The following is a 21767-nucleotide window of genomic DNA, read 5'->3' on the forward strand; positions in this document are numbered from 1 at the left end:
TTGGCTCCCCCCTTCGCCTCCTCTGAGCAGTTCTCTCAGGGTTACTTGAGATGCTGCCTCCCGGGCTTGAAGTCCTAAAAATTCCCTCTGAATAAAACATAACTCTCAACTTTTAGGTTGTGAATAATTTTTTAAGTCCACAGGCATATCATCTCGTTTCTGACCCTGAACCTTCCCCAGGCACCACCTCCAGCCTCTTATCAGGAAATCACATCTCCAGACTGCTTATGTTCTGTCTCCAACTTTTAGCTGGTAGTGTTAGGGTTAGAGTAGGATAATCAAACAGTTAGCTCAGAAACCTCATTAGGGGATTGTAGATAGAGAGAAAACTTCAGGGGGGCTTTGGGAGACCACAGTAAGATTAATGATCACTCAAGAAATTAATGGGAAAATCCTGCAACAATGTGGGCTTGCTTGACTCATAAAGCAGAGCAAGTCGTTTAGCATCAAAGCCAGATTGGCTCGCTTAACAACAAAACCAAGCTAACTTGATTAGCAACAAAAGCATACAACAGAAGAATGAGACATGCCCCAAAACAATTAAATAATGGTGACATGAGACCACATCCTTCCCAGTGAGCTCGGTAAGTTAATGACCCACAAGACATGTTCTTTGGCCCCTAGGACATGCTCTTTGCACACAAAAAAACAATCATTATGGAAAGGTGAAAGACCCTCATTGTACTGAGACCTGAAATAATTTTTCCAAAGTGCCATGACAGTCCTGGCCTGGCCATGTAGGGACAAAACTCCCCTGCCCAAACTGGAGGAGGAGCTGATGATGGAAGCGTGACACCTACTCAAGAAAGACAAAGAAGGTCTTCTCCCCCTCCCCTCTCTTCCTTTGATTAGAAAAATGTAACCCACTAAGTACTTGGGGCAGCACAACGCTCGCCTACCTGCTTGTTAGCCTCACAAGCATCCTATTCTAATAAATCACTTCTTATCACTTTGCCTCTCACTGAATTCTTTCTGCATTGAGACATAAAGGACCAGAGCTCTTCAGAGCCCCCGGAAATACCACCGATCTGTTTCAGTAGTGCAAGTGGGAGAGGTGTTGCAGGTGACCTCTGGCTGCCCTATTCTCCTGCCTGGGTGCGCTCTCTAACCTTACCACACCCATTCTAGTGACTTGGCCAGGCAGGATGACCCCCGAGGGTGGAGACTGAGGTGAAGGTGACAGCAGTCTACCACCACTAATCCCCAGACAAGGGCCTCTTACTGTGTAGGGCAGGCAGGCCAGTAGACCTGGGGCAGCTATGGCTCCATGAGCCCTCTTTAAAGGATTCTCTTAATTCTCCATTTAGGCTTGACTTATTTAATTTCTTTACCCTTTAGTGTAAGGTGATTATCAATTTAAGATTTAAACACATCTTTGGTGTGATATTATGAGGTATAAGAAATATATATTTGGGGCTTCCCTGGTGGCGCAGTGGATAAGAATCAGCCTGCCATTGCAGGGGACATAAGGTTCGATCCCTGGTCCGGGAAGACCCCACATGCCGCAGAGCAACTAAGCCCGTGCGCCACAACTACTGAGCCTGCGCTCTAGAGCCCGCGAGCCACAACTACTGAAGTCCACGTGCCTAGAGCCCGTGCTCCACAACAAGAGAAGCCACCACCCGCACACCACAACAAAGAGTAGCCCCAGCTCGCTGCAACTAGAGAAAGCCCACGTGCAGCAACAAAGACCCAGCATAGCCAAAAATAAATAAATAAAAATTAAAAAAAAGAAAGAAATATATATTTGGTGGTCAGCCCCAGTTCCTGGCACAGAATTCCTAAAACCCTTAGAATTTCCTGTGATAAGAGCAATAAAGGTGTCTTTTGTTATGTTAATAAGGTGACTTTTGAAAAGCTCCAGGTAACCTAAGGGGGGAGGGGGATAGTTGCCAAGGGAATCAATCAAGTGATTAGAGGGTTGGAAATTCCAGTCCCACCCCCAGACCTCTGGGGAGGGCAGAGGGGCTGGAGATAGAGTTATGTTAATGAGGTGGTTTGGACCTCACCAAAGGATGGGGGCTGATTGCCAGAACCAACCTTGTGGTTAGAGGGATGGAATTTTCAATCCCACCCCCCAATCTCCATGGAGGGGAGAGGGGCTGGAGGTTGAGTTCAATCGATGGCCAATGATTCATGCCTATGTAATGAAGACCTCACAAAAACCCAAAAGCGTTGCAGGAAGGGGGACCCCTTTCAGGGCCCGAGAGTGGGCTCTTGTCTTACACTGAGAAATGAATTGTCCAAGGAGACACAGGTGCTGACAAAGCAAGAGACTTTATTGGGAAAGGGTGCCTGGGCAGAGAGCAGCAGGGTAAGGGAAACCAGGAGAACTGCTCTGCCACGTGGCTCGCAGTCTCAGGTTTTATGGTAATGGGGTTAGTTTCCGGGTTGTCTCCGGCCAATCATTCTGACTCAGGGTCCTTCCTGGTGAGGCGCGTATCTCTCAGCCAAGATGGATTCCAGCGAGGAGGATTCTGAGAGGTTGGTAGGACATGTGAACTGGAGTCTCCTCTCTCCTTTTGACCTTTCCTGAATTCTTCCGGTTGGTGGGTAGCTTGTTAGTTCCGTATTCCTTACCAGGACCTCCTGTTTAAGATAATTCATGCAAGTGGTTACTACGGTGCCTGGCCAGGGCGGGTGGTTTCAGTCAGTCGTTCCCCTAACAAAAGGACTGAGAGCTTACAGAGCCTCCTTGACCTTCCCTGAGTTCCAAAATGTAGATTCAAACAGTTGCTTATCAAGGAAGGGCGGGAATGCAGAAATGAAAAAGCAGCAGTCAAAAAACAATAGTGCAGCCATAGGGCAGGGTTCTGGTTCCTCCTCAAGGGATATACATAACAAAATACCTTTGAGTTCTTCTGCTGGAACAAGGCCCCCACCCAGGTGGAGGATGGTGACTTGAGGCTGAGCACAAGACTCCTGGAGCACCACGCTATCACCTCACCACCAACCAATCAGAAGAGAGTCTGCACACAGCAGAAGACAACAAAGACTCTGGACCCCTCCCCAGATGATTCTCCCTTTTCAAACTTCATGGTCAAAGCAGAATCCTCTGAGTTAATCTTTGGACATGAGTCCACCATCTCCCCAGGTTGCCGGCCTCCTGAATAAAGCAAGCTTTCCATTCCTACCAGCACTTGTCTCTCCGGTATTGGCTTTGGAGCGGCAAGCGGCCGAACCTGAGTTCAGTAACACTAGGAGGGGGTCGTGGGAACCTCTGACTTATATCCAGTCTGTCAAAAGTACATGTGACAACCTGGGCTAGTGATAGAGACTGGTGTCTGAAGTGGAAAGAGTTGGGGGGGTGGAGGGGCACTGGTGGCAGTCATAGGACGATCTTTAACCTGCTGTGGACAAAGAATGTCCTGCCTTTTCAGTAAACGAAGGATGTTGAGGCCATCAAGCCCTCAGCCACTGCAGCTGTGCGAGGGTGCACCCTGAGGGGATGCAGGATGGAGAAAAACAGGATACTGGGCCTATCCTTTGATAGTTAAGGGGTGTATCAAAGGAATAATTTCAATAAGCCCAGACTCCTTCATCTCCCCATACATAGAAAAGCGCTAAATCCATTAACGTGAGATGTCTGTTTCTTTAATTAACATCTTTTGATGTTCCACTAAGTAGGGGTTTTTTGTTTGTTTGTTTGTTTGTTTTTGCAGAAACTCCTGTATAGCCTGGTTCCTCCCTTACCTCTTCAGAACAGTCCCTCAGAGCTATCTGAGGAAGCTGTACCTCGGGCTTAAGTCCTCAGTAATGCCCCCAATAAAACATAATTCTCAACTTTTAGGTTGTGCTTTTTTTTTTTTCAGTCGACACTGGAATCTGACGCAATCTCGGGTAGTGTCAGAATTGAGTTAAATTCTCGGACACCCTGCTGGTGTCTGAGAATTGCTTGTTGAAAGTGTGGGGAAACCCACACACACGTTGGCATTGGGTCAAAGAAACCGAAAGACGTGGGGATAAGAGACACACACAGTGAAAAAGCTTATCTGGAAGTGTTGGGTGAAATGAGTTCCCCCAAAATGTTCTGAAGATTTACCCTTTGGATTTTGTGTGTGAAAGCACATCCTCTAAGGGAATTTCATTTCAGAGGGGACACCAGGTCAGCAAATGGAGAAGAGAGAGGAGACGACGGAAAGCTAGACAAGAAAGATAAAAGAGGGGAACAGTCCTCCTCAGCCTCCACCCTCCGACCCCTTTGGGATAAGCAGGAGTCCTGGGGTCTGACCTGATCCTGGTCTGAGGATGGAGGATGTGGAGGTGGTGGATCCCAAGCACCAGTTAATAAAACAGCAGGGGGCCTCCCTGGTGGTGCAGTGGTTAAGACTCTGTGCTCCCAATGCAGGGGACACGGGTTCAATCCCTGGTTAGGGAACTAGATCCCACATGCATGCCGCAACTAAGAGTTTGCATGCCACAACTAAGGAGCCCGTGAGCCACAACGAAGGAGCACACCTGCCGAAACTAAGACCCAGTGCAACCAAATAAATTAAATAAATATTAACCAAAAAATACAGCGGGAATCTCGGGCCTCCTGGCTGCCTACCCCTTCCCCACTCCCACCCCTACTGCCGCCCCTTCAGCTCTGCCATTGAAGCATTGTAGGGCTCCCCAGACAAAGTTCTCACCTCCCAGAAATCAGGGTAGACCAGGCAATACCCATCCCTTACCTGGACCTGACAGAGGCCTGAAGAAGTCTGACTCTCGGGTCCCCCCCATAGTTAAAGCTGTCACCAGACACCATTCTGTGCCCCACTCCAAACAGGAAGGACCCTCTGACAACCCTGAGCACCCTCCTGCCACACTCGGGCTCCACGTGGGATGTCGGGGTGCTGCTAGCCTGCCAGGGAGAGGGCACAGTGTGGCTGTGCAACGGATGTGCGCCTTCCCGCAACAGACCCCTCCCCCACGTCCTCTGCCTCCCTCTTCTCCTTTTTTTTTTTTTTTAAGTTTTTTTTTTTTAATCTATTTTATTTTTGGCTGGGTTGGGTCTTCATGCTGTATGCCGGCTTCCTCTAGTTGCGGCGAGCGGGGGCTACTCTTCGTTGCGGTGCGCGGGCTTCTCATTGCGGTGGCTTCTCTTGTTGCAGAACGCGGGCACTAGCCACGTGGACTTCAGTGGTTGTGGCACGCAGGCTCAGTAGTTGTGGCTTGTGGGCTCTAGAGCACAGGCTCAGTAGTTGTGGTGCACGGGCTCATGTGGGATCTTCCCGGACCAGGGCTCGAACCCGTGTCCCCTGCCTTCGCAGGCAGATTCTTAACCACTGCATCACCAGGGAAGCCCCTGCCTCTTCTTTATGAAAGTTGTAGTCTCCCAGGCCTCCCATGGGTCACAAAATCCTAGCTCAAGAATTAATGAGTGAGGGAATTCCCTGGAGGTCCAGTGGTTAGGACTCTACTTTCACTGCCGAAGGCACGGGTTCAATCTCTGGTGGGGGAACTAAGATCCCACAAGCCACGTGGCAAGGCCAAGATAAATAAATAAATAAACAGTACAACTTTAAACATTAAAAAAAAAAAAAAAAGAATTAATGAGTGAAAGGATGTGAACATGTAGGGACAAAGATAGCAGTTGGGCCAGGAGAACTGGTAAGAATTTATACAGTAAATCAGCCATATGTTGGTCACAGAATCTTTAGTTCCCCCCTGAAGTACCTAGATAAAAGTATCTGATGCACATTTCCTGAGCTGTTTTACAGATGCTAAAACCCCCACCAAATAGAAGTTAAATACTTGATGACCATGAGCTTGCAGTCCCCAGACCAGCTGGAGCCTGAGGATTGATAATGTTAACCCCTGTGACACCACCCTATTACCTCACCATCAACCAATCAGAGAGTTGTGCACATTCTGATCACATACCCTGTGACTCCCCTCCCTCACCTTTCCCTTAAAAACTTTTCCCTGAGACCCTTCGAGGAGTTCGGGTCTTCTGAGCATGAGCCACCCTGTTCTCCTTGCATGGCCCTTGCAATAAACCTCTCGCCGCTCCAAACAATGCTGTTTCAGTTTGCTTGGCCTCACTGTGCATCAGGCACACAAACTTGGGTTTGACAACAGCTGTGTTGCCTGAGCCAGTGCAGCGCTCAGCACAGCACAATGCAGAGGTTTCTCGTGGACATACTCCCAGACCCACCTTCAGGTAGCCAGCAAGGAGGGGGCAAGTCAACCTAAGCACTTAGAGTCGGTTGAATCAGCAGATGTGGAACCCGTGGATACGGAGGGCCTACTGTAAAAGCGATTCCTTAAAAGTTTGGACAGTAATTGCAGTGGAGCAAGAAAATCTTCTTGTTTGGTTTTTCTCCCAAGATAAAAACCTGTGCAGATTTGAAGGCACTTTTACCAGTGTTACACAGATGGTTCAAAGTTTTTAAGACTCTCAGAGTCAAGGTTTCTTTTCATTGCAAGTATGTGACTATATCTCTGCAGCTAGTCTGTATTCAAACTACTAGAATAAAATATCTGCCAGTCAAAAAAAAAGGGGGAGGGTAGACTTCCCTGGTGGTCCAGTGGTTAAGAATCCGCCTTCCGATGCAGGGGACACGGGTTCGATTCCTGGTCAGGGAACTAAAAGATCCCACATGCAGCGGGACAACTAAGCCCGTGCACTGCAACTAGAGAGAAGCCTGTGCGCCACAACTACTGAACCCGTGTGCCACAACTAGAGAAACCCTTGCGCTGAAACTAGAGAGAAGCCCGCACATCGCAATGAAGACCCAGGGCAGCCAAAAAAAAACAGGGGTTGGGGAGCTCAGAGACAGAAGAGAGGGGGAGTTTTTATGACTTACATCTCCTTCGGCCTCTGTGGAAAAGTGAAGGACCAGAGGACTACTGCTATGTGATACTGGCGCAAGCAGGGAGGAGGGGGAGTTTGCACTGAGTACCTTGTGCCATGATGCCTGGAATTTGATAAGTGTTTAGAGAATGAATAATTGAACCAGCACTGGCTTTCAACCTGTTATCCAACTTCAGGGTTTCTGGAAGAGCCTTGCCCAGTCTCCCTCACCGAGGTGTCCAAGGAATCAAGAAAAGATGGATTCTAGAGTCCCTTTCAGCACTTATTTTCTCTGAGCAGGGTTATTATGTAATCTGACTGATATGTTAGCGTGCAGGCTGACCTGGAGGGTACAGAGACTAGAGGCAAGAAGATCAGTCAGGAGGCTGATACAATGCCCTCTTGAGATATAAGAGCTAACTCAAAAAAAAAAGCTAAGTCAATGTGATAAGGAGTGAAAAGGAAAGCATAAAAACAAAACACAGAGTGATTTTCTTCAGAGAATCAGCCTTTGAAGTAGGATTACCAGATAATATACTTATACTAAAAAATTATTTGTTGTTTATCTGAAATTCAAATTTACCTAGCATCCCAGAGTTTTTTGTTTGCTCTGTTTTCTAAATCTGGCAACCCTACTTCGAACAGTTACCTGAAAGGGCTGTGGCCTAACCTGGGGGCTTCCTGTCTAGACACAGATCATAAACCTCTTTTCCAGCCAAGGCCAGCCCCTGTTCTCTGTCCCTGGCACAGGCCTCAAGGACTTGGCCCTTTTTCCTTTCCTCTTCAACATTCACACCGCTTTGTCCCGGGCTTCCTCTTCTGAAAGCCTGATTATGAAGCAGGCTGCCGTTGCCCTAGCTACCCCGCTTCCTTGCCACTTACTCCCCAAATAAGCCCCCAGCCTCTCCTGAGAGTTTTACCTCTAATCACTAGAGGGAAAGATAGAGGGAAACAAACACAGTAAACAACAAAAACTGTACAAGGCTTTAAAAGTTGCCACAGTTGGGGTCTCAGGTTTGCAGCTGCTGACCACCACTCTCCCACAGTGATTTAAACACCTTTATTCCTGAGGACGAAACTGTCAATGAAAAAAATTAATCAATAGTCAATCTAAGAAATGGAAATGGAAAAAAGAAATAAAATGGAAAATTTTATTCAAACCAACCTGAGGATATGTATATATATATATTTTTTAACATTTATTTATTTGGCTGCACTGGGTCTTCGCTGCAGCACGCAGGCTTTTAGTTGCGGTATGTGGCATCTAGTTACCTGACCAGGGATTGAACCCAGGCCCCCTGCATTGGGACCGTGGAGTCTTAACCACTGGACCACCAGGGAAGTCTCCAACCTGAGCATTATAAGCTGAAGACAGTCTTTCAGAAACTCTGAGAACTGTTCCAAAGAGCTAAGGTGGGAGGCTAGGACTTAACGTGATTTTGACGAAGGGGTATGTGCAATCAAGCTCACGTCTTGGTAGACGGTGACTGCTATTCTCCAGAAATAGAGAGCTTAGTTAATGGTTTAGTGCTTTTCTAAGAATGGGAAGATGCAAGAAACAGAGATCATAAAATTTTCTCCTGAAAACACATAACTGAGGGCCAGTTCTGCCAGTTTTCCCAGAGCATGAAGTGCCTCATCCTGATCCTAAATTCCTTTCAGGGTGTACTGTAGGTCATTGACCGCAGTGGCTAATGACTTGATTCTTCTAGAACTGGCTAGTGGGCAACATTCTTTATTTTACAATCCTCTACCTTTCAGTCTTTATTTCAACCAAGGTTTGGGAGGCATTTCATGGCCAGCTTGTTTCATGGTGCTAGGAATGCTCATTCCCAGGTCAGGCAAGGATTTCATTGATAGGCCAATGTGTTATTACTGGACTAGGCCCTGTTAACAGTAACCAAAAGCCTCTGGACTGTCTGTCTTACTTGTCTGTTACGGTCTGGATAATGATTCGCTCTTGTTGTTTCTTCCTATATCTAGAGTTACGCTATTACAATCATTGATCTTATAGAACTATATATTTGGTCAATAGTTTCAAGTTGCCTAGTCATCATTATTTTTATCGGAGGCTCAGTCACACATTTGGTAATGCAAGAAACAATAATCTTGTAAAATAGGCAGAATACAAGTAACATAGTTAGTAACATTAATGAGGTAATAAGTAAACATTTAAGCTAAGAAATTCCATTAGGTATCTCCCCAGGTCATCTGACCTAGTCTGTTCTGCAAGCAATCGCTGTCATTAAGGGCAATGATATATTGGTATTGTACATAAAGTTTACCAAAGATATCTGCACGTACAAGGTGAGTGGTGGGTCATCCTGACGCCTTACAGGATTGAGAAAGGAATGTTATCTTCTAAGGAGTTACATGGTTGGCCTCAGAAGAAGAAAAATTTATCTTTATGGTTGAGCTGGTATTTCTGACATTGGAGAGATCTGGTTAATGCATAATGCAGACGCACACTGCACACTAGAGGGAAGAAAAGAGGCCCAAACGGGGAGAACTTTTTTTTTTTTTTTTTTTTTACTAAACCAGCAGGGAATTCCCAAGCAGAGAACATTTTCATGTTTAAATTTTTCTTGTTTGCCTTAAAATAAGAACTTCATTTCATCAAAGCTCAAGGCTGAACATTCTGGTGCCCATTTATTGTGAATCACTGGAACACATTAGGGCTTAAAGGACAGAGGGCTGTGCCTCTTGTTGAGAATTCAACAAGAGATGTAAACTCTCTGGAAAGCCATGAAAAACAAAATAAAAGTAGGGAAACTTTTTGAGGGTAGATAAAATTAAAATATGGAAACATGCAGGTTAAAAACAATTTTTTTTACTGTGGGAAAACCTATATAACATAAAATTTACCACTTTAACCATTTTTAAGTGTACGGTTCAGTGGCATTAAGTAAACTCACATTATGTAACTATCACCACTACTAGTCTCTAGAACTTTTAAATCATCCCATACTGAAACTCTGTATCCATTAAGCAACAAGCCCCCATTCCCCCTTCTCCCCAGCCTCTGGCAACACTGTTCTGATCAGGAGATAAAACTACATTTTATGTCCATGAATTTGACTGCTCTACGCACCTCATACAAGCAGAATCATTAAATATTTGTCCTTCTGTGTCTGGCTTATTTCACTTAGCATAACGTCGTCACGTTTAACGCATAGCATGTACCAGAATTTCATTCCTTCTTAAGGCTGAACAGTATTCAGATGCAGTTTTGCACATATTTTAGCGCCATTAAAAAATACACTTAAATTTAGAAATATACTATACTATGACTATCATCTGGCTTTCCCACAAAATTAACATGGGAAAGCTATGGACAACTGGGGACATAAGCATTTATTTTTCACCTTTGGAGAAAACAAAACGTACGCTTCCCCAAAATGGTTCCTTCTAGCTCTTAAAGTCCGGAGACTTTCAAAACCTGCCACTTCATGGCCTACAAAGAACTACAACTCCCGGTAGCTCCAGGGCCCGGCCCTTCGCCCCACCCTGCTGGGTCCAGAGACTGCGTTTCCCAGAAATCCCAGGCCGGGGTCAGAGCTGGCACTCCTCGGGCGCCCCCTGGCGGCGCACTTCGGCGGGGTTTCAGTTCCCGGCGGCCCTCGCGGCAGGTTCCGGCCGTAAGGGTAGTTCGTGATGGCGGGAGCTGGTTCTGCCGCTGTGTCCGGGGCAGGAACCCCCGTGGCGGGGCCCGCAGGCCGCGACCTCTTCGCCGAGGGGCTCCTCGAGTTCCTGCGACCGGCTGTGCAGCAGCTTGACTCTCACGTCCACGCCGTCAGGTGCCCTAGAGGGAAGGTTGGGGCGGGGCCTCTCCTCGATTTGGTTTTGTAGGGGCGGGGCCAAGAAAGGGCGGAGACAAGACGAGTTCGGCTTTCGGATGGGACTAAGAATTTGGGGAAACTGATTGGAGGCGGGGCAGACCGTCGGAGGGCCTGCCGGTGGGGGCAGAGGCTGGCTTTTCTGAGCACTTAGGAAACACATAGGGGAGTAGGTTTTTGAGTTCCATTAACTGTCTGACCGTGTAGGCCTTGTACCTCTTTGCAGAGAGAGCCAAGTAGAGCTCCGGGAACAAATTGACAACCTAGCTACCGGTGAGTAAGCATCCCCGTATACCCGGGATCCTACAAGTCACTACAGGACCTTATGTTTTGCCAACCTCTGGGGCTGGGCTTCTGTCATTTGCTTCCGGGGCTGCCGATGGACTCTTCTTAAGTTTCTAGTGACTGTGACCATGTGGAACAAGAGTGCTTTCCATAGCATTTACTAACTTACTTGTTCCAAGAATGAGAAGGCCATTAGGTGTTTAGTTGCATCTTCCTTCCATTTCCCAGAACTGTGCCGTATCAATGAGGATCAGAAAGTGGCCCTGGATCTCGACCCCTATGTGAAGAAGCTCCTTAATGCCCGGCGACGAGTCGTCTTGGTTAATAACATCCTACAGAATGCCCAGGTAAAGGAATTTCCTACCAACAGTAACTCTTTCTTCTAAGTCCTTAAGGTATTCTCCGATTTTCAAGGGGTGTCATGAAGTCCTCAACACGAAAGTCACTGTAATTTTTAGTCTTTTTGGGGAAAGGGAGTTGTCAACTAATGCCAGCCAGAATAGAACTTACTGTTCTTATTCTTAACCCCCAGTTGCTCTCATTTATGTTCTTACATACCTTAGAAGACTTAACGTTGAGATGAAGCAAGCCTAAGACATTTTCCAGCCTAGTTGACAGCAAGCTCTAAATCCTTTCACAGGGCAGTTAATTTGATTCCAAATCTTGTTTTGTAGGAACGGCTGAGGCGGCTAAACCACAGTGTTGCCAAGGAAACAGCCCGAAGGAGGGCAATGCTGGATTCAGGAGTTTACCCCCCTGGTTCCCCAAGCAAGTAACAGGCCAGAAGATGGGCCCATGGCCACAGAATAGCACAAATACCATTCCCCGGCTGCCTGTTTCCTCCAGGACTCCCTGTAGGTGTTGGGACATCAAAAGGGCAGCCCTGTGGTTTGTTTGAAGCACTTCAGTCTTACCCATTTATGTGGGGCCCAAAGAAACCTGTGTAGAGCAGGACTCAGGATCCCAAAGGATTTATTATGGCTCTTGCTTCCAAGAATGAGCTGAGGCCTCTACATTTTTTTTTTTTTAAGCTCCATACTCAAGGCCCACCTCCTCTACCATCTCCGAGCCACATTAACAAGGGAGGGGCTTCCTCTTTTACATGCGAGGTTGTTGGACCTGGGCAGAATGTCCTCTACCTGTGACTTCCAATATTCCTTTGTTTACACTAGAAAGGGCAGGCAAAGTCAAGGTGAATGACCCACCTACCCTCTTTTGTTGACTGCACTGGCTTGACTACTGTAGCAGTGTTACTAGAACCATTTAATTCAATAAATGCTTAAATGGTATTCCAGTTTACTCTGGTATATGGAAAGGTTCCAAGAGTCTTATGCATTAATTCACATATAGCTTCAAATTGAGATCTAGTGTTCACAATGAAAAGACTCAAGTATCATTTTCAATGAAGAGTACAGAAAGCAAAAGGAAGCAAAACAGCTTGCCAGATGCCAAGGAAAAACAAGACCAAGAGCCCTACTAGGAAGTACTTTAATCTTTTTTCTTAGTAAAAAAAACATTGCAAACACTAACAGTTCACAACATTTCAACAACGAAGTACTGGTTGAGAGAGGTTTCCAGGAGCTCGGGATTCTAGAGTATTAGGAATAAAAGTTGGTATCCTGCTTCACTATAGATGGATGGCATAGGTCATAAATGGGAGACTTCTGGCTACTAAGCCAGTTTCAGAACGCAGTGGAATGACAATTCCTTCTATAGTGTCTTTTTAATCTTCCTTCCTGTCTCCCCTATCCCTCAGAAATGCCACCACATAAAGCCCAGCAGCAGTTAGCTTAGGCTCCAGTCTTCTCCTTGGGTAAGAAAGGGGGTGAAGAGACAGGGAGGTCATTCCTGAGTCTCCATGCTTTCCTCTTCCTCTCCTTGAGGTGGCTCTTCTGTATTCTCCTCCTCTTCCTCTCCTTCCTTCTTCTCTGGTGGCTTCTCATAAGCCTTTTCTGAAGGTGTCACTATCACTCCATCCCAGGTAGATATTTCAGAAGCAAGATCTAGAAGAGAAAAAAGGTGACTTCAGACAAGTAGCCCAACATACAAGTCATGACCCACACAGTGGAAACAGTAAGACATGAGTAGTGTAGAGTTTCTTTGTAGATCACAGAGTACCGTAAAGAACCCCTGTCCCACAGTGGTCACTCACAGCTGGCATCACCCTCCTGGCCAAGGATCTTCCTAAAGCCACCATGTGAGAGGATTCGGACCAGAGTCTGAGCTGTGTAGCAGACCATATCCTGAGGGAGAGCAAAGTAAGGGTAAATTAGCAATGAAAATCAAAATACCTTATTTGACTAACATTCTCATGAAAAGTGAGATAAAAACAACTTTTAATTTCAAGACCAAAGTCTGTGAGAACCCCCAAATCCCTGACCACTAAAAACCACATTCCCTTTGCCTTCTGACCAGATATTCAAGAGTGGGGCACAGCAGACCGTTTCAGAGCTGTCCCAATACCTGCTGTTCCAGAGTCATGACTGTGTGTACTCTGAAGTTGCCACTCTCACAGGGGTCAGTGATACCCACCGACCCTGGCAGGAAGAGTCCTGCAGCCAGAATCTGCAAGCATCGTCTGAAACATGGAGAGGTATTAGAAGAACACACAAGACAGCTTACATCCAGCCCCAAACCCAAAGCAGCATGCTATACCTGTATGCCACATTTAGGGCCAAAGGCTGTCTGGTGGGGTTGTTCATCACAGCATAGTGCCCCTAGAAGAAAATGAATGTGGTAGGTGCGCCATAAAGTGGCAATTCTATCTTCAAACAAATTAAAACTTTAAACCATCATGAAGAAAACTGGTTAATGTAAAATTTTAACGTTGAGAAGCAGTTCTGAAATGACTGCTCATTCGGTAACTTCTCTCCATTACCACATTAATGAAATGACAGCAGTAATGAGAAAAACAAAGGTGCAGTAATAACTACTCATTTAGCTGAATACTCCAAAAGCCCAAATAAATAATAAACATTGAATCTTTATTGGAGTACTTGTCCACTAATGAGATTTCTTTTTTTTCCTTTCCCTTCTCCGCCCTTCCCCCCCATTTCTTTTTAATCTGTACCAAATTTCATATTCTGGTAGGTTTCAGAGTAACTGCTGTAACATAGGGAGGATCAGGAATTCCAATTGCCCTTCATTACTTACAAGTAGGTCAAGTATCCAGGGAGTGAGGGGCTCAAAGCCAGGAAAACGAATCCTCAGGTCCTTCAGCAGTCTGATGAGAACTTTAACTCTGAAGGTAAGAGGGACCAAGGATTGAAAGTAATAACAGATCATGAAACAAACTAGTGAATGTAACAAAAAGGAAAGAGACTCACTGATATAGAGAACAAACTAGTGGTTACCAGTGGGGAGAGGGAAGGGGGGAGGGGCAAAATAGGAATAGGGGATTAAGAGGTACAAACTATTATGTATAAAATAAGCTACAAGGATATACTGTACAACATGGGGGATATAGCCAATATTTTATAATAACTATAGATGGAGTATAACCTTTAAAAATTGTGAATTACTATGTCATATACCTGTAACATAATACTGTACATCAACTATAGCTAAAAAAAAAAATAAAGTAATAAGATTATTTACTTCCACACCTAAGGTACAGAGATGAAGCTATTTCCAGATCTATACATTCCCTTCTTTCCCTCAACCTAAGTTTGCTCACTTAAGGTAAAAATCAAAATCCAGACAGAAGATCACAGCCAAAAATGTTCTGTGAGAGGAAGTATTGGTGGTGGTGTTGGGGGGGGTGGTATCCTGCTGTTCAATGTAGTTAGAAGGATTAGGATATATCTTCACTCAAACAGGGAGGGACTCACGTGGACTGAGAAGCATTTTCCTCAAACCAGCGGGCATGTCGGATGGCTGCTAAGGCACTCTGCAACACCTTGATATCCACTAGAAGACAAGCATGACGTCCACTAAGATGAAACATTCCCATTATTGAGCAAGCAATTCAATCCCACTGCCATAGTCCAAGAACGTGGAAGGAGGACAGGATAACATAGTAATTCCTTAAACCACCCCCGTGTTCCCCAGATCAGCAAGTCATCTGTCCAAAAATCACTATTCCTCCCCAAAACCAAATCTGGAAGATGCAAGAGCCCCAATTTTCTCCGAAAGCCTACCCCCCTCCATAAATATTTCCTCAGTCCTTTTTCTTAAATCCTCAAACTGCTTTCTTGGCCATGCTGGCTCTGACAATTTCACTAGGAAGCTGGTAAAACTGTTTCCAAATTACAGAGAAAGACAGCAAAGTTTGGGGGTAAACTTAGTTTGTTGCTATTCCACATGTGACCTTTTGGGACCTAAGTAAACTCAATAGCACTTTATACCATATTTTGAATTTCTCCAAATTTAACAGCAACGGAATAAAAGAACTAACAGTGGAGTTCTGGGTCCAGTTTTCGGAGATTGGGTGGCACTGTTGTAATGAGAATCTTCACTGTAGCATCAGAAGAACTGATTTCAAAGCCAGTTTCATTGGTCAGCATGGTCAAAACTGCAAACAGAAAAATCAAAAGCTGTAACTCATATCTCCATTAGATGACCAAAGGTAAATCCAGGATGAGGGTGGGGGAACAGATAGGGTTTTTTTAATTTATTTACTTATTTATCTTTTTGGCCACACCGTGCGGCATGTGGGATCTTAGTTCCCCAACCAAGGATGCAACCCATTCCCCTTGCATTGGGAACTCGGTGTCTTAACCACTAGACCACCAGGGAAGTCCCCTAGATAGATTTTTAAAAACAGCAACAGTCCAGAATCAGAACTGAGAATACAGAGTTTAAAAGTAAGGGACATCAACTGGATTTTGAACGCTGGCGAACTCTGCCCAAAACTTCCCCAACCTAAAACTCTACATTCGCTCTTCCTTCTAGCCTGACCTGACTTTGTTAAAATGAACTTATAATCATAGACCTGGCTCCTGTGACCACTAAATTACATGTTCAGCAACAAACTCAAACCTTCAGAAGGATCCTGTGCCCTTAGGCTCTCCACGACCTTGTTCCCTAGTGCAGCAACGGCTTCCACTAGATTGAGACAACAGGAGATAATGAAGATTACAATTATTTATGTAGATTTTCTATACATCTCTGTACTCTGATTTCTGCTGGAGCAAGGACAAGCAGCTGAATGAACACTTTTACAAGGGGAAGCTAACACCTGGACAGAGAAATCGGAAGGCTCAGGAAACAGGACACCTCCTCCTATATACACACACCTTTTTCCACAGCAGGGTTTCTTGTCAGTGGGACTAATGCCATATTGGCCTGGATAATTCTTTGTTTGGGGTTGGGAGGTAGGGTCTGTCTTGTGTACTGTAGAATGCTTAGCAGCAACCCTGGCTTCTACCCAAAAACGTTAGCCCCAGGACATCTCCAGACACTGCCAAATATCCCCTAGGGAGCAAAATCACCCCCAGTTGAGAAACACTGTCCTATAGTAACTGGCCATATTCTTTCAGATACAACACACATTAAAAAACTAAATTTCCCATTTGTCTTCCAAACAGCCTTTCTCTCAAGAAATTTGGGCTTTAAAGATCCCTATGCCTCAAATCCAACTGCTATGTTCTGCTCCTAAGGCCAGAGAGAGGCACACTCACATGTTGGCAAAATCTTTAGGATCACCACCAGGTCAGCCACATTGTGTCCTGTAGTCATCGTTCCCTTTTTATACGATCCGACTTGTCGGACTTCTTCAATTTGCTGTTTGTAAAAGGGATTTCAAAAAGAAAACTCAGAAGTGAGAACACTGCCTAGTTCCCCTCAGAACTCAGTTACAACACAGCTTATTACCCGGATTTGGAAGTAGCACAGTTCAAATCATATCCCAAAATAAGCACGTGAAAAGCCTGGTTCATCTTGGTTAGCTGACAGTAACGATATAAGTCTGGTCCCCAAGATCAGCACTACAAAGGAATTCCACTGTACTTTCCTATTTTAAGAGTGGCTTTGAATAGGCACCTGAAGAATTAAGAGACAGGAGCCAAGGAAAGTTCCACAAGGCTCCCCTTTCCTAGGACTAAGTCATCAAAAACTCACCACTTCAAATGTCCCTGGAGCCACAATCAAATTGTCAATCACATTGTTAATTTTTGTCACCAGAGAAAGGATAGAGGCCTGAAAGACAGCAGGAAACAAAAATATCCTCAGGTGAAACACTGTAAGCGACTTCTCATCAAGCTTGACTATTTCCCCCTAATCCCTTCAATAGGAGATGAAGCAATACCTGCACGGGCTCTGAGAACATCCTGACCCTTCCAGCCTTGAATACTTTTTGATCCCAAAGATAGATTCCCCAGTAAAAATATGAATGCACATGTAATTTGTTTATATATTCACCTGGCGCTCTCCCTCTACCCACAAAGAGAAATAAGGAGAACGATTAAACTTTCTGTGGAGTTCAGGCTCTGATAACTGTAACCTCATCAGTAGTTATTTACTTCTTTAGCTTCCTTTGAGGAATCTCAGGAGGGAAGCCAAAATATACCTGTTCAGCAGAGTTAGGAGCAAGGTCCTGATTCCTCTTCAGCAAGGCCTCACTGAAGGAAGTTTCATCAGGCGCTGGCTTGACCCGGGGAAAGGCCATTTCACACTAAACCAGAAATAAACAACTACATACTACTTACCAAAAATAATATACAATAGAGATTTTCTTTCTGTTGCCACAACACAAAAAAATTGAAAACAGAAAATTCTACAGCACTTATTTTTACTCCTTAAGATGTTCAAACAAGGGTAGAAGCTGGAGGGAATATCCATAATTTAAGCTCTTACTGCCGTTACACTAACAGGTAAGCCAGAGATACCACTGACTGTTCAGAACAAAGATTATAACCATGTTACTGCCCACTGTGGCCGAGGAACTGTCTTCCCCATCCAGCTTACACTGTTTATGTATGTAAAGCAACACACGGCTGACTCAAACCCACCCCCAACTCCACACACAGATCCCTTTTTCTGCTCCAACTACCACCTGACTTCATTAATAGGGAGATGCTGGGCTCAACTACAAGTGAACAGTGGCCAAGGTACTCACCAAATAGAAATCAAAGGGGATATGTGGCACAAAGGGCCTGAACCTAAAATACAGAAAACAATTCAAATTACTCACCACAGAAATCAAACTGACTTCGCATAATGGGGCCAAACTCATCTACCAGGAGAGCAAGCAAAGAATGCTTCTAACCCACAGCTGGATCTCACAAAGGCAGGTAAGATTAGTCCACTCCAAACTCCTATTTAGATGACTGAAATGGAAACTAACGGCTGCAGAGATGCTAAAAACTGGCACTCACCCTCCTCCTGGGCCTCCTCTGGAACCAAAGCGCCCGCCACGACCGCGGCCTCTGTCACCCCTAGAAATGCATGAATAGATTTTAACTTTGTTTTGACCTCGTTGAAGCAATCTCCACCATACCGGCCACAGGATTTCGAGTTAGCCTACCTCCATCGCTCTGCACTTCCCTTTGGAAGCCAAGCGATCCCATTCCCACTTACACTTCTCCCCCCCAATTCCAAGTGCCCAGCCTCACCCCCCATGACCTCCGCCTTCTGGATAAATTAATCACATCAAACCTCACATTAAATACTGACGGGGCTCAGTGAACCCTACAAGAAATGCCCCATAATTGCTGAGACACTCCAACCCTAAGACTTCAGAGACTAACGTGACTGCTCATTTATTCGTTCATGTGGTAAAAGCATCAGGCATATCCGATATGTCAAGCACTTGGCACTGAGGATGCATGAGGCACGTTCCAGCCTTCTCAGTCTAGATGGCGGGGTTGGGGGGAGTGCTCCTCCTGAGACCTGAGGACACCCCCTCATCTGAACACCCCAGAGACCTAACTGTCGAGCCTGCCTACCCACTCCTGGGCCCCACCCCCATCCCCGGCCCGAGTTTCCCCGCCTCCTCGGCCCCCGACCTCCGCCACTCTCCCAGCCCAGGAGCTCTCAGGTTTCCGTGCAGCCCCTAGAAACACGGCCCTTTCAAGTCCTCCGACTCCTTTCAGCCCAACTTCCCACAGTTTTCGGTCGAATACCCGAAACCTCTCTAGAGCACCCCACAGCCCTTACCTCATGGCGTCCTAGAGCCCGAACAATGGAAGCCACACCAACCGCCCCTTTCCTCCAAGGGGCAGACAACTGGAGAGGCAGCCCGCCGGCGTGTCCCAACAAACTCCGGCGCGATTGGCTCCCGCCGTACTCCGCCGCTTGTGCCTATTGGTTTACTTTGGTAAACCGGTTTATGAACCAATGAAAAGCGCCTACTGTGTCAGGAACTAGCCAATAAGAACGGACTTGACAGTAACGACTTTTGCAGACGCTAGGGGGCGCTGTGTAAAGAAATCAGGATGGGTAGCATTCAGAGAACTTTCTGTACACTTCATGGAAGATTACACTTCGAGGCAGCAGAGTGGCGCAGCGGAAGCGTGCTGGGCCCATAACCCAGAGGTCGATGGATCGAAACCATCCTCTGCTATTTTTTTCTCCCTAGGAGTTTAAATTTCTTCAATAAATGTAACCGCCATACTCCTTTTTCCTCTCTCAAAAATGCAGGCTTTAGAAGCTGTTTTTGCCATCAGCAAGCGAAATGGAACAGGAAGGGACTTTAGGTGACTGTGAACACTACACGTCTGGGTGTGGTTCACAGCGGCTAGAAACTTGAGACAGGAGAAGCGGATTTGAGTATGTATATTGATTGAATCAGAGGGGGAAAATACTGATGGTGAGGGACTAGCAGGGAAACTGAGACAGACTTTGGAAAGAGAGCTCAGAAAAAGAGCGCAAGGGAAGTGACAGGAGAGAAGGACCAAGACCCCCCTGCCATTTGCCCAGTTTCCCCTCATTTCTCTTTTCCTCACTCTACAACCTCCCTGGCGGATTTCACCCTTGTACGAAGTTTCACAGCCACAAATATGGATATACTATGGTTGCATTTACATCAAGCATATTACTATGTGCTTTTCGTCCTTCTGTAATCTTGTTTCTCCCCCTTCTTGCCTTGTTTTGCATTGATTACTATTTATTATTCCTTCCCTGCCTCTGTCAATTGGAAGTTACACACTCTTTTTCTACTCTTTTAGTGGTTACCCTAAAAATTACGACGTGCCTCCTTGAACTGGAAAGCTCTAATTTTATGTAATACTTTTACCCTCCTCGTGAAAAATGAAGGAATAATTTAATTCCATTTACCACCGTCACTCCCTCCAGAACTATATATATTGTTGTGTAACTTTTTTAAGTACTATATTGATACTAATATACTAATTGTAGTATTATTTACTACAGCAAAATGCACAGATCTTAAGTCTACAAATCGATTAATTTTGAGTAATGTATTCTGCCCATCACACAGATTAACATAAAGAACATTTTTATCACCTCAAAAAATTCACTCATACCCCTTTGCCCTTCCCTTAGAGACAATCACTATTCCAATTTCTATTATCATAGATTAGTTTCGTCTGTTCTTCCCATAAATGGACTCACATCCTATGTACTCTTTTTTGCCTAGCTTCTTTTGCTTGACACATTTCAAGATTCTTCCATGTTTTTGCATTTATCAGCAATTTGTTCCTTTTTATTTATGAGTAGCATGCCATTGCATAAATATTCCACAGTTTGTTTACCCACTCTCCTGTTGATGAATTCAGGACCTCCAACTGGCTGAGACACAGGTGAGCACATCTGGGCTGTTTCCAGTTTGGAGCCATTATGTATAAAGCAGCTATGACCATTTTTGTACAAGGTTCTTGGGGTGAGATGCAATTGTTCCTCTTGGGTAAGTGTAGGTGTATACGTTTACAGAATTTAAATTCCATATATATGTTCAATCCCACAAGACATTAATGCTTATTAATTAAAGCAGTGGTCATTGAGATTTGCCATTTTTAATGCTCTTTATTCCTTCCTGTATCCCCAACACTCATCTGGAATAATATTCCTTCCGCTTGAGAATTAGTGCCCTTCTGCTGGTGGCTAACTTTCTTGGTTTTGGTTTTTCTGAATACATCTTTATTTCACCTTTGTTTTTGAAGGACATTTTCTCTAGATATGTAATTCTAAATTGGAAGTCATTTTCTTTCAGCACATTTACGATATTATTTTACTATTTTATGGCTTCCATTTTTGCTGTGAAAAAAAAGTTGTTAATCAAATGGTTGCTCCTCTGAAGGTAACCAATCCTCTTTTTTCTGCCTATTTTTAAGATTTTATATTTGGTTTAATTTCCTGCAGCTTCACTCTGATGGCTCCAGGTATGGATTTTTTTTTTTAATCTTGAGATTTGTTGAACTTCTTGAATCTGTGGCTTGATGTATTTCATTTATTTTTTAAGTTTCTCAGCCATTATCTCTTTAAATATTGCTTCTACCCTATTATTTCCCCCCCTCCTGGGCTCCAAATAAAGGTGTGTCAGACTTTCTCATGGTATCCTTTATATCTCCAACCCCTCTTTTATATTTTTCATTCCTTTGTATCCATGCTTCATTCTGAGTGGTTTCTTCTGTCCTTTCTTCCAATTCATTACTTACTCCTCAGATGAGTCTAACTTGCTCTTAAACCCATGAATTGGTTCTTAATTTTAGCTTTTGACTATTTCAGGTCTGGATTTTCTGTTTACTTCTGGTTTATCCTACTCCTAGGTTTCCCCTAGGAGTGCAGCCTTTCAGGATCCTAACCCTAAATAGGAAGGTGGTTTACCTAAGCAATCACCTTTGGGGACATTTGGACTCCAAATTTTGTCTCACTTGCCCCACACAGCCTATTTTCTGCCACCAATTTTGGATCAGCAAATGACTCTAGGGTAAAAGCTCTCCTACTGCTGGTCTCCTGCTTTCCTCTCC

The 21767-nt window shown here is 44.9% G+C and overlaps 2 protein-coding genes and 1 non-coding gene across 3 annotated transcripts; 2 read left to right on the forward strand and 1 right to left on the reverse strand.

Annotated features, from left to right (window-relative positions):
- The first annotated feature begins 10372 nt into the window (after nt 1-10372).
- SNAPIN (SNAP associated protein) lies at nt 10373-12188 on the forward strand. The gene is made up of 4 exons (XM_036872949.1): nt 10373-10575; nt 10841-10887; nt 11128-11246; nt 11574-12188. Exons 1-4 carry the CDS (start codon nt 10433-10435, stop codon nt 11673-11675), a joined length of 411 nt encoding a protein of 136 aa, XP_036728844.1. The 5' UTR covers nt 10373-10432; the 3' UTR covers nt 11676-12188.
- A 181-nt stretch (nt 12189-12369) lies between these two features.
- Nucleotides 12370-19104, reverse strand: ILF2 (interleukin enhancer binding factor 2). The gene is made up of 14 exons (XM_036872935.1): nt 18997-19104; nt 18216-18275; nt 17957-17999; nt 17408-17512; nt 16960-17037; nt 16521-16623; nt 15880-15945; nt 15296-15412; nt 14730-14808; nt 14053-14140; nt 13555-13616; nt 13363-13477; nt 13052-13142; nt 12370-12902 (listed from the first exon to the last, which is right to left on the reverse strand). Exons 1-14 carry the CDS (start codon nt 18999-19001, stop codon nt 12742-12744), a joined length of 1173 nt encoding a protein of 390 aa, XP_036728830.1. The 5' UTR covers nt 19002-19104; the 3' UTR covers nt 12370-12741.
- Nucleotides 19105-19330: 226 nt separating this feature from the next.
- TRNAM-CAU lies at nt 19331-19402 on the forward strand. Its single transcript has one exon. It is a non-coding gene; the product is annotated as a tRNA-Met (tRNA).
- Nucleotides 19403-21767: the final 2365 nt, after the last annotated feature.

This window comes from Balaenoptera musculus, chromosome 1 (assembly GCF_009873245.2).
Source record: "Balaenoptera musculus isolate JJ_BM4_2016_0621 chromosome 1, mBalMus1.pri.v3, whole genome shotgun sequence".
Lineage (NCBI taxonomy): Eukaryota > Metazoa > Chordata > Mammalia > Artiodactyla > Balaenopteridae > Balaenoptera > Balaenoptera musculus.